The 12,918-nt window shown below is 52.6% G+C and overlaps 1 protein-coding gene across 1 annotated transcript in view; it reads left to right on the top strand.

Annotated features, from left to right (window-relative positions):
• Positions 1–12,918, top strand: part of MGAT5B (alpha-1,6-mannosylglycoprotein 6-beta-N-acetylglucosaminyltransferase B) — a 67,709-nt gene that overhangs the window by 37,073 nt on the left and 17,718 nt on the right. The window contains exons 9-10 of the mRNA XM_070479909.1: positions 7,916–8,047; positions 9,322–9,455. Coding sequence (XP_070336010.1) covers positions 7,916–8,047; positions 9,322–9,455 — 266 coding nt within the window. The remainder of the gene's footprint in view (positions 1–7,915; positions 8,048–9,321; positions 9,456–12,918) is intronic.

Below are 12,918 nucleotides of genomic sequence, written 5' to 3'. Positions count from 1 at the left end.
TCCTGGGGGAGGGGAGGAACGCATCCATATACCTTCGAACCTCAGGGGCCATGGGTTCTTGTAAAGGAAGGGGGCATCCTGGCCAGGAGAAGGTCTTGTCCCATGGCAGCAGGAGAGGAGGGAGGCAGATGGTGGGATGAACTTCCTGGAGACTGATGTGCCCCCCATGGGAAGGATAAAACTCTGCTGCTCCCAGCTCAGGATGGGGTCAGGGCTGGCCTGGGACTTTTCTATTCCCGGTGAAGCTGGCAGAAGACAGAATGGTATGAATAACCCCTAGCACTCCTTCCAACTTCCCCGAAATCGTCAAAGGGCTCCCGTAAAGAGAAGACTTTTCTTGGAACCAGACTGTTCTTTCCTTGCCTGTTCTGGAATGGACTCAGATCCCTGCACAGTTCATGGCTGGCACCCCAGGGCTGTGTCTTTAACCCACATCCCCCACAGGGCTTGTTCCAATGTGGCTGAGAGCAGGGTCTCACCCCATCTTTGTTTCCTCTATGAGTTGGTTCTCCACAAAGGTTTGTGGAATTGGATAGAACAGTGAGGGGCTCCCCAGGTGGCATTGGTGGTAAAGAACCTGCCTGCTAAGGCAGGAGATGCAGGAGACGCAGGTTCGATCCCTTGGTCAGGAAGATCCCCTGGAGGAGGGCATGGCAACCCACTCTAGTATTCTTGCCTGGAGAACCCCACGGACAGAGGAGCCTGGCCGGCTATGGTCCATAGGGTCGCAAAGAGTCAGACATGACTGAGGCGGCTTAGCACACAACATGCATAGAACAGCAAGAGCGCCTAGGACGTGAGAATCCCCAGAAAAACTGAAAACCAGCATCCCAATGGCAGGCCCCACCCGAGAGCCAAGAGGTGGCCCCTCTGGGACAGGCCTGGCCATCAAGGAGCCAGAATAGATCCAAACCTGCACCTGGGCCTAAGATCCACCTTCACGGAAAGCCTGGCTTGGTGAGAGGAGCCTGGATTCCTGCTCAGCACTCACGCGCATGGTTACATAAATGGGAAGGAGGCAGGGGACAGCCAGAGGGATGCGTTCCTGGCACCGCAGCCCCCGGGGAGCTGGAAGAATGAGTCTGTGGTTTCATCCACCTCTCCTGGGAGTGGCAGCCCTATTCTTAGCCCTGAGTTTGCTTACTAGGAAGGAGTGCTGGGGAAGAAAGTGTTGGCTTTGGACCACAGGCCCGATGCAGGCCGCCCAGTTCCCTTTCAGCATCCTTCCGCTTGTACTTCCTTTGGGCTGAGGCGTGGCTGGAGTCAGTTCTGATCTGCTTTTCCTTTGAATTCCCGCTTCCTCTGAGCCCTGACTCCACTGGGGACCCGGCCATTCTCTTTAGCTGTGATTTCTGACCCTCCCAGGGCACTGTCTTGTCAGGAGATGGAAGCTGTGGGTGGACCCATCATGAGGGCATCATAAGGCTACTTTTGTCGGGCTCAGGAAGGTCAGCTCACGCTGGGTAAAAGAGGAAACCTGGCAGGAGAATTTAATTCCTTCCTCGTTAGTGATGCTAACCTGCCTTCTACAGCAGCTCGTTAGATGCCCAGTTAACTTTCTGCATTTGCTTCTTTGTGTTCCTTGTGTTCTGGGGAAGGGGCGGCAGGTGCTTTAGCAATGGACCTTGGGAGAGAGGCAAGGTCAATGCCATAGTGCTCGGGGGATGGGCACCCGATGGCATCAGAGGGCTAGCGGACCCTGGAGGAGACAGGGGTCCTGGGTTGCCCAGCCAGGTGCTCCCAGTAATGAGATGGATCCAGGGAAGCCGAAGTTCCCCTGTTCTCTTAGCTCTTGAAGGCAAAGATCTTTGAGCACTTTGTAATGATGCTTTTTAATTAGGTCCTTCCCACACAGAGAAGACAGACAGAGAGAGAGAATAGTCTGTTCCAGAATTTGAGCGCTACCTGGAGAGCTTATTTCCAGCCACAGACCAAGCACAGGGAGACATAAACCTGAAGAGTTTTTAGCTTGGAGGGGCCGTGGAGATTTGTCCTGTGTCACAGAATGGGAGCACACAGGAGCCCTTCTACGTCTGTGCAAGGCAGCCCAGCAAATTCGTGCTGGAGCTCACACCCAGGGATCCTCTTCACTGTTAGAACTTGGCACTTTTTTCTTTTTTGGTACATGGGAAGAAACAATATAAATTCTAAACTTACAGATAAAGGTTAGCTCTATCCCTCATCTCTTCTAAAAATTTATATGCATAGAACTCAGCGTTTTGATTCCTAGCTGAGAGTTGTTTTTTTTTTTTCTTCTATTGGGCATGGGTTGTATTTTTTCTTCTCCACTTTGTTATAACCTACCTTTGAATCTTTTATCTTTTTAAAAATATTTATTTATTTGACTGCACTGGGTCTTCGTTTCACTTGGACTCTCTGATCTTTGTTGGGGCATGTAGGTTCTAGTCCCCTGACCAGGGATTAAGCCCAGTGCCCTGCATTGGGAGCACAGAGTCTCTGCACCACTGGGGAAGTCCCACCATCTTTTGATCTTTTGGCCAAGAGTGGCTAATACATCTTGCTCTGCCTATTTGCTGACCCTCTCCATTGTTGGGGGAAGGGGTGCTTCCCTGGTGTCTCAGTTGGTAAAGAATTTACCTGCAATGCAGGCGACATGAGTTTGATTCCTGGGTCAGGAAGATACCCTGGAAAAGGAAATGACAACCCACTCCAGTACTCTTGCCTGGGAAATCCCATGGACAGAGGAGCCTGGTGGGCTATAGTCCATGGGGTTGCCAAGAATTGAAAATGACTAAGCGACTAACACTTACTTCCATTGTGGGGGGCCCTGTAGAAGATGGGGCAGGGGTGCCTCTGGGAGAGTGAGTGCTGGGTGTGTGTTTGTGGGGCTGTACATGGACATTGTGAGTGTGGAAAGTCTGGTTTGGGGTTTTTAGAAAAATTTTTGTGACTTACATATAAAGTTTACCCATCTTAACCACGTACAGTTCAGTGACATTAGATACATTCACACAGTTGTACAACCATCACCACCATCCACCCCCAAAGCTCTTTCATCTTCCCAGACTGCAGTTGTCCCCATGAAACCCTGACTCCCCATCACCCCTCCCCCCACCCAGGTTGGCTTTCATGGGTGGATTAGTCTGGGTTGGGAACACGGACCAGATGACTGGGTGACCGATACAAGGACCATGTCCCTAGATCACCCCTCCCCCATCCCCTTCGTCTGCATTGAGACTCCCACTCAGGCAGCCCGAGAACACTTAGAAATTCATTCCAACTGCCCAGATTGGCAATTCCACGGAAACTTCCCAAGCGCTGGGGGTGGCTGTAGGCGGGAGAATGGGGGCTGCTAGGTGGGTGCGTCTGAAGCCCCTTCGTGCTGAGATGCTGCTTGTCCCCATCTCAACATTGCCATAGGGGTGGGGAGGCTTCCCCAGCCCCTCCTGACACAGCTCTGGGTAAAAGTCGGAAGAGAAATGAACTTAACGTTGGAATTATGGGACCGTCTGGACAGAGGACTTTTGAGGAGTCAGCGCGTAAGGTGGAATTGTACAAGTGAGCCTCTCTGGGCACCTTTGGCTGAAGGTTGTCAGGAGAGTGTTTTTCAATTCATGTTGCTGCTCCAATCAACCACTTAGCGTAAAATTGCCCATAAAAGTGAACTTAAATTACAAGTGATAAAACCATAGCCCCCTCTCCCCTCGACTGACCCTCTCAGCTCTTCTCTGGACGAGCTCAGATGCCTCCTGACGAGAGTAATGAGGAAACTGTAGGCGCATCTCCAGTGCAGTCACTGTAACCTGAAAATCTTTGTTTTCTGTGGCTGCGGGGATGGTGGGGCTCCTCGTTAACTCCCCCTGGGAAGGGGACCTGCTGTCTCTGGGCTGATTTGTCTCTCTTCCTCTTCTTCCTGCCATGATGTCCTTTGGGGACTGGTGGGGCCACTTGTGTCCAGTTCAGACCAGGAGGTCTTGATAAGCCTTGGAGATGCCCACATGAGCCCTGGATTCCTCTTGCTCACCTGCCCCTTCTCTCCTAACATGCTTTTCTTGACCATATTTTCAACCTTTAAACCAGTTCTTCCTGGGGGGTTCACCGGGTTCATTGCTTTGTTAATTTATTCATGAACACTATACTTATTGGGTCAGATCCTGTCCCAGCTCTGTGCTTTCAAAGGTAATCTAGCCCTACCCTGGGGGGAGGGGTGCCCAAGTGAGGAGGTGACTCAAGTCTGTGCAGAAGGATGGTAGGGAGGACAGTGGGATGCTGGGGTAGGGGTGTCAAAGGAGAAGGGCATCTCACTCTGTTCAGAGGGCCAAGGAAGGCTTCCTGGAGGAGGAAGGTGAAAGTCACTCAGTCCTATCTGACTCTTTGCAACCCCATGGGCTGTCCATGGAATTCTCCAGGCCAGAATACTGGAGTGGGCAGCCTTTCCCTTCTCCAGGGGATCTTCCCAACCCAGGAATCAAACCAGGGTCTCCCGCATTGCAGGCAGATTCTTTACCAGCTGAGCTACCAGGGAAGCCCTGCTGGAGGAGGAAGCAAGGTTTGAGTCAAGGAGCAGGAGGTAAGAAGGCTCAGATGCAGCCAGGAGTGACTGGCCAGGTGGACACTGGAAGCATCTCTCCACAAGAGAGTCAGGCAAGACTAGAGGGAGGCAGAAGGGAGAGGAAATGATTTCCAGATTCCAGCTGAAAACGACTGGCTCCTTAGGTGAGGGGTATGCATATGTTGGGGTGGGAGTCAGGAATTTCCAGACTTGGCAATTCAGAAGGTGAAACTGATGACCGAAGTCATAACAATCAGTGGAACTTTCACTCTCCTTGCCTCACTCGATCTTATCAGGAACCTGGTGAGGTAGGCATTTTTTGTCTTTTGCTGATGAAAAAGATGAAATTCCTAGAGGCTATGATTCCTCCAAGGTTAGCAACAAAACTGGGACTGGGGCCGATCTCTGCTGGCAGCCTGCAGCTCCAATTTCGGGATGTCGCTGTGGACTGATGACACACCACTGTACTGCCTGGTGCCCGGGGAGTCTGGGGAGAAAGGAGAGCTCGGCCAGTGGGAGTGTGGGTGCTGGAGCCTACCGCCTGGGTCCCAATCCCCGCTCTACTCCTCCCTGGTCCGTGATCCTGGGTAAATTACTAAACCTGTTTCTTAATCTGTAAAGAGGGGAGCAGGTTAGGAACGGGTCTGATCTCATAGGGTAGCTGTCCAGACGAAAGGGATTGATGAGTTAATGAGTTGAAAGCCTGTAGAATGATGCCTGTGTTCAGAATGGTAGCCACGAAGGTGAGGGAGATGATGATAGAGGCTTTAGAACATCGGTGTGGAGTCATCCTCCCAGGAGAGGACCATGACTTGTTCATCGGGCCTCCCAGTGGCGCTGTGTCTGGGGCTGGGGCTGGGGCCAGGGGTGTGGCTGGGGCCAGGACTTTGTGGTACCACTCCTGGCTACAGAGGGACAACACGTTGCCTGGTAACCAGCCAGAAAGGCAGTGTGGGGAAATCATGTGACTGGTGCAGGTAGCAGCAAGTAGACCCACCTACGGGTTATATTTTCAGAATCGTCTTCATTTTTCCCAGACCCAGATTCCATGGGGGAGGAGCACCCACCCCCTCCCTCACTTCTGCAAGAGGCGTCATCAGTTTGTCTTTCTATTTGTGGTTCTCAATGGAGTGGAGGCAGTGGGGAGGGGGACCAGGGTCTGTCCTCAACCCAGAGCTTCTATAACCCAGGACAACAATGATGCTCCATCTGACTGGAGGAGTGTGGGTGTGTGTGTGTGAGAGACAGCCATCCTTGAAAGAAAACAGGATCCCACAGAGTAGAATATAAAACCTGCTTGACACTCAAAAAATACCACCAGATATTTCATAAAGTCTCCAGGTTATGGGCACTGCTTCCTGTGATAGCTCCAGACCTCTGAGGTCTAGGCTTTCTGAGGACTTCAACAAAAAAGCTGAAGTATTTCTTCTTTGCTTTTTGAGTATTTCAACAAAAAAGCAGAAGAGGCGGGCCCTGCCTTAGAAGTCCTGGCTTTGAGAATCCTGCCTATGGCCATCTGGTTGGATAGAGGGATCATTGGAGATTGGGTGGGTGGGGAGTGGGGGAGCTTCGCCAGTTTTAAGTTTAAAGATAAGAAACTACTGTGCAAAATAGTTGAGTATTATCTATTAAATTTAACAATTACTCCTAGATAAATACTTGAGAGCTTCAGAATTTTTATTTCTGATTATATATCCCCCAAAATTCTTGCACATGTACATCAGGAGGTATATGTATAAGGATATTTATATTGACAGTGGGCAACAGGAGCAAAAATCAGAAAACAATCCATATGCCTTTCCACTGAATGAATAGACTATGGCATATTCACACACGCACAAGAGAAATGGGGAGAAAATGGTTATAAGATTTTTGCACTCCAGTATTCTTGCCTGGAGAATCCCATGGACAGAGGAGCCTGGTGGGCTGCAGTCTGTGGGGTCGCAAAGAGTCGGACATGACCGAGCGACTAACACACACACACAGTCCCCACTTAGCAGCAAAGGTTCTCACACTTGGGGCGCTCGTGTGGGGAAGCTGAGTGAGGCTGGGGTGCACTGGCTGGTGGGGAGCAGTACAGCTGCCCTTCTCTGCTGGCACAGGCCAACCCCTGACGCCTTGATCCTCATCTCCCAAAGCTTCCCTTGACATCGTTCCATCATGGCTTTGTCATCAGGTTGTCATAAACGTCGCTGAAAAGGCTGCGCTAGGGCAGTTTGCTCTGGGGGACGGTGCATCCAGAGCCTCTGTTGGTGTGCTGCTGAGTGTGAGCAGGAGAGTGCAGAGGCGTCCAGGTGCCGCTTTTCCATCTGCTTGAATTGTCTCAAGGAGCTCGAGATGTGACCCAGGGAACAGATGATAATCGTGGCCCTTTTGTCGGGTGGATCCCTGCAGGGACTCACCGGGAGGGGGGTCTCATGGATGCCTTCCAGCATCTGGACCACGAACCCAAGGGAGGCAGGAATCAGGGGGAGGTGAGAGGTTTCTGGGTGCCCCCCCAAAAGGAGGGCTTCCCTGGGGGCCAACACTACTCCCTGCCAGGCTCAGCCACTCAGTACAGACTTACTGAGTCACTGATCTAAAAACCCCATCATCCTTGTAGGGGGTGTGTAGGCAGGCTTAGCAGGGGCTCCTGGAGGGTGGGCAGGGATGAGCAGGACAAAGTTCATGCTGGCACTGTGGGGGCCGGGCAGGGGCCTCTAAGCCTGTCTCCAGGGAGGTGGACCTGGGAGAAGGGAGGCCATGTCCTCCAGGCTCCAGTGTGATGACCCAGAGACTCCGACCTGGGTCACCAGAGGCAGCCCTGTCCCAGAGGAAAACGTGCAAGTAAGTGACCCAGCAGGCAGGGTCCCCCAGTGGGCCAGGGCTGGGCTTCTCCATGGCCAGGAACCAGTCAGCAGAGCAGGATTGTATCTTCTGGGACTTGGGGTTGGGGGCCCTTCAGCTCCAAACAAATGCTGAAGCTGCACTGAGGGCCTCGACTGGTGTTCATGGTATTTCGTGAGTGTCCACATCCCCTCTGGGTGGACACAGCTCTGTGGGGATCAGGTTTGTACAAATTAACAGAAGGTTCTCTTCCCTCTGGCATGTAGTCCAGGCCAGGTGCAGGCTTGGCAAGGTAGCCCAGGCCGGGTCTCAGTCCCATTTGCCCCTCGTTGGAGGCTCTTGTGCAGTGAAAAACCTATGCAACTGTCCACGGTGGCCCTGTTGGCTTCCTCTACAAGAGTCGGCCAGGATTCATGCACAGACCTTACTTTCCTTTACAGTGTCCCCCCCTCCCCATTTTATTCTGGGCTGTAGGAACCAGGGTGAGGTCCAGATCCCCCAAAACACAAGGCTGGATGGGTAAGTGGGTCTGTGGGTCCCTCTTAGGGCTCAGACTCTGAAGGGTTCTTCTCTCAGTAACTTAGGGGTGCCGCCAGGCCGGGGGAACTGCCCGCTCACCATGCCCCTGCCGTTCGACCTCATCTACACCGACTACCACGGCCTGCAGCAGATGAAGCAGCACATGGGACTCTCCTTCAGGAAGTACCGGTGAGAGGGCAGCAGGAGGGTGGTGACTGCCCACTGTTCCCCAAGGTGGGGTTGCACTGTCCCGGGTTCCAGGGTGGAGCTCACCTCCCATGCTCCCCACCCCCTACCTTCCTTCCCGGACAGCTCTGCCTCCTGGCTAGGGCTGACTCGGATGACAATTAAACCACAGCCAGGCGCTCCAGGGCCTCTCTGCTGCTGGACAGGCTGGGGGGCAGTGGAGATGAGGTCAGGGCTGACCCCACTGGAGAGGGCAGAGGAACAGCAGGGAGTGGTGGAGGGAACATGGCGCAGGATCAGGCATGACCCCTGCGTGTGAGGACCTAGCAACGCACTCCCCACCCCTCCTCCGTCCGGCCCCCTCTTGGGTGGGAGGAAGGCCAATGCCAGCGCTCCTCTCTGCAGCCAGCAGGATATGGGGTTTAATTTAGCACAGAGAGCCCTGCTATTTATTACGTGTGCTCCAGCCTCATTGACTATCCCACATGATTTTATTAGGAAAAAAAGGGACAGGCAGCGTGATTGCTTTTATTATTAATGCATGTTCTCCGTGCACTCGGGGCCTCCTCCTCCCAGCCCTGCCCCTTCTCTGGGGCAGGGAGGAGTGCTAACCGCAGCAGTCCGGACACTGCTGGGTCACCTGGAAGGACTCTGGGTGGGGGAGCGCCTTGGACGGGCATCTGAGCCTCAGCGGTTTTCTTTAGGTGCCCACTCCTGGGGTGGCAGAGATGCAGGGAGAGGTTCTGGGCTCTGGCCTCAGGGTGGCACAGAGCCCCCATCGGCTGGGAGGCCCACCTGCAGTAGCCACCCTGGTGCCCTTCTCTTCTGCATCTCAGCCCAGAGAGGCCAGGCACTTCCTGGGGGTGTCAGGCTCCTGAGCAGAGGGGCTGGGGACTCCCTGCCCACGAAAGTGCAAATTTGGCAGGTGATCCTGGGCAATGAGGAGGGCCCGCATTCCAGGAAGGGCCTCCCCTTCTAGGCTCCCTTGCGGCAGCTGTAAAAACTAATAGTTTCTGAGTTAGTGGTCCATGGTTCACATAAGGCTCTGAGATGATTTGGTGGTTGTTATCCCCCTTTGACTGATGGGAAAGCTGACCCAGAGAGGTTAAGGCACTTGCCTGTGTTCACACAGCCAGCTAGTGTCTGAGCCCAAGCCCTGACCACACATTGCACTACCCTGACCTTTGGGTTCCAGAGCTCATGGCTGGGGCCACCCCAGCCCAGGGAGACACCGGGAGATTGGTGACCTGGGTTCCTGGGGGGCGGGGTGGGGGCAGGTGCCGCATTCGGGTCATCGACACCTTTGGGACCGAACCTGCGTACAACCACGAAGAATACGCCACGCTGCATGGCTACCGGACCAACTGGGGCTACTGGAACCTCAACCCCAAGCAGTTCATGACCATGTTCCGTGAGTGTCCAGCCACCACACGGGGTGGGGCAGGCTGCGTGGGGCCTCTCCCAGGGGTGGGGAGGAGGCAGGTCCCATTCCTTCCTCTCCTTCCTTTCGGAGTCTGTGTGGGGAGAGGGATGCATCCAGCCATCGGCCTTGGCTAAGAAAGCCTCGATCCCCTCTCAGCAAAGGTGTGAACCACAAAGGAAGCCTCTGGTGGTGTGTGGAGGGGGAGGGGCGGCTGGGATAGGGGTGGGGCAGCATGGTGGCCTTTTCAACACCTGGAGGATGCAGCCTTTGTCCTCCTGGATTACAGGTTGCCCTCAGAGAGCAGCTGAGCACAGGGTTTCAGACCAAAGAGGATTCTGTGGCCTTCCAGAAGCATTCCAAAGTGATGGAGACCTAATGAGTGGTGAGGGGCAGCACAGAGAGGCTTTCTAAGCAGAGGAAACAGATGTAGTGAAGATGGACATGGAAAGAACAGAAGGTTCTGGAAATGCAGGTGTTCCAGGAGGCTCCAACACTGGGGATGATGAGAAGTCAGGCTGCGGGTGGGGGCTGGAGCCGCTTCAGGCAAGGGAGGCCATTTGAGCTGAGCTTTCGAGATTTTTTAATGAGACTTTAAAATGTGTACACACTGACCTCCCCTCTTCCACGCAGCATGCTGAAAATAATTTAACCTTTTCATGACAACTCAGGGTCAACGCTCTATCTCTCTGGCGTGAAGCCTGCCCTGCGGGGCCAGCGGAGGTGTGCAGAGCCGTGTCCCCTGCCAAGTGGCCCCTTGTCCTGTCGCTGTGTGATGTGGTGCTTTTTCTCCTAGTTGGGAGGCTGTCAGCTGTCACTTTTAATCGTTGTTAAGCTATCTGCCTCCCGCGGCATCTTGCACATCTAACTGGCGGCTCTTTGAAGGCTGTGGGTCAGAAAGTCAGACAAGCATCCTCATCAGGATTGTCTCTAAGTTAAGAGTGACTTTGGTTCCAGGCAGGGTCCCGAGGAATTTGCTTATAAGTAAAGTAGCTGATCTTTACTCAGTCCGTCAAGTGACTGCATCCCTTCTGGGTGATTAGTGACTTCTTTTGTGTTACTCTTCAGGTTCTAGGCTGCATTAGAGGTAGATGAGATTTTTGAATAATACACAAGCTTGATTTGGAGAAGGAAATGGCAACCCACTCCAGTATTCTTGCCTGGAAAATCCCATGGTTAAAGGATCTGGCAAACTGCAGTCTATGAGGTCACAAGAGTTGGACACGACTGAGTGACCAAACCATCACTAGTGGCTTGATTGAGAAGGTGGGACGTTTCCTTGGAGCCCAGATGAGGAAACTGAGGCCCAGAGAGGTGGAATGTCCTGTCTGAAGTCACATGGTTTTGTGGGTGCCAGACTCCCTCCCCGGGGCCCATTGCAGGGCTGCATGAGGCTTCTCCATGAGAAGAGTGACTGTCCTAACGGGTCATCTGGTGGCAGTGTGCTCCCAGCCGAGAGATTGGAGTGGGGTGGGTGGGTAGTGGTGGTGATGCTCTGGACTGTAGAAATAGCGTATGTGACAGCAGAGAGGAAACAGGATCTGGAAGCAGAGAGGTGGCTCTTTAGCAACGATTCCTAAGTTTATATTGGATATGGTAATTTGAGAGTCACTGCATGTTCCTGAGCTAGGAAATGTCACGAGTCTTTTTTGGTGGTTGTTGTCATGCCATGTCGCTTGTGCTTTGCTTGCGGGTTCTTAGTTCCCCAACCAGGGCAAACTCCTACTCATCCTCCAAAACCCCAAGTCAAATGTCTCTCTCTTTTTTTTAATGTCTTTTCTTTTTACCAGCACTTTCACTAGTCACCTTATCTATTCCAGGCAGAATGTGTTTATAACTCTTAAACCTAATTCTGTTAAAGCATATATTGAAATATGAGTTATTTGCTTATATATTTATTTCCACTGATAGCTTAGGAAACACTCAAAAAGGAGCCACTGAATGATTTAGCTTTATTTCCCTGGAGCCTATTGAGGTCTTCAGAAAATGTTAATTGATTGAATAAATTAAAGAAAGAGAGAAAGAAACACAGACTTGCCTGTCTTAATGATATTCTAAGTCCAGGAAGGAATTCATGAGCAGACCTCTTTCCAATCTAGCTGGTTGATTTACCCAAAGAGCCACTGGGAGGCTGGCTGCCTCCCTCCACCTTGCCCTGCCCCCAGGAGCTCTTTTTCATGGTCCCTGTTATTTTAATTGGTTGCAATACTCCCCTGTCCCATGTCTACTAGTTTAGCTAATTTTTCTAAACCTGTCACTTCTCATGGAGTTGGCAAAAAGAGATTTTCTTGAAAATGGGAGAAAATGGTGAGCAGGAGGGAGGCCTTGTTGCAGCCCCAGCTGGAGCCGGAGAGTAGGTACAGAGGCGAGGGTGGGGCTGGGGAGGCAAATGAGTCAGGGAGAGGAGTCTGTCTGCCCTCCTGGGGCTTCTCCCTGGCCTGGGCACAGCCTCCTGAGACAGGAGAGCTTCCTGAGCTCTCAGCATCACAGAAATAACTCCTGGCCTCCAGCCCCTCCCTCTCCCCACCCCCACCCCCAAGCCTCTGAAACCCTAGTGTGCGCTTAGTCGCTCAGTTGTGCCTGACTCTTTGCGACCCCATGGACAATGGAGCCTAGCGGGCTACAGTCCATGGGGATTCTCCAGGCAAGAATACTGCAGTGAGTTGCCATGCCCTCCTCCAGGGGATCTCCCCTAACCCGGGGATCGAACCCAGGTCTCCCGCATTTAGGTGGATTCTTTACCATCTGAGCCACCAAGGAAGCCCAAGAATATTGGAGTGGGCAGCCTATCCTTTCTCCAGAGGATCTTCCCGAGCCAAGGATCAAACTGGGGTCCTCGGCATTGCAAGTGGATTATTTACCAGCTGAGCCACCAGGGGAGCCCAGAGGGGAGATCATTTTGTTTTGCAGCCAGCAAAGACTTGTCCTTACAATGGTCAGATTTTCACACTCAAGAATCCAGGAGCTTTCTGGATAGAAAACCACCACCTCTTCTAAGATGCACCAGATATTGATTAAGAATTTTGTGGGTATTGGGGGGTTGGGTAGACATACTATGTTAAATCTACACATTTGAATTAAAATATACATCCCAGGACTCCCCTGGCAGTCCAGTGGTCAAGACTCTGTGCTTCCAGCTCAGGGTGTGCGACTTCGATCCCTGGTAGGGGAACTAAGATGCCACATGCCGAGTGGCACGGTCAAAAGAAAAAAAAAAAGTATATCCCAATTACAGAAATGCTAACATGTGAAAAACGTGCATCTGAAATGAAGAAAGGGGGTGTTTGGCCTCAGGGTTATTCTGGGAAATCAAGGCCATATGGCTGCTGCCACCCTATTTCGCGCATGCAACCTCTCCCACCGGGAAGGTAGAGGAGGTGTAATTCGGTTCCATAGGCATTCTGCTCGAGGTCCTTTGCATGGACGAGGGAGACCGTGGTCCTTGCGGATGGAT

This window comes from Odocoileus virginianus, chromosome 17, assembly GCF_023699985.2.
Source record: "Odocoileus virginianus isolate 20LAN1187 ecotype Illinois chromosome 17, Ovbor_1.2, whole genome shotgun sequence".
NCBI lineage: Eukaryota > Metazoa > Chordata > Mammalia > Artiodactyla > Cervidae > Odocoileus > Odocoileus virginianus.
Note: the sequence above shows the minus strand (reverse complement) of the source record. Positions and strands in the feature narration are given on the sequence as shown.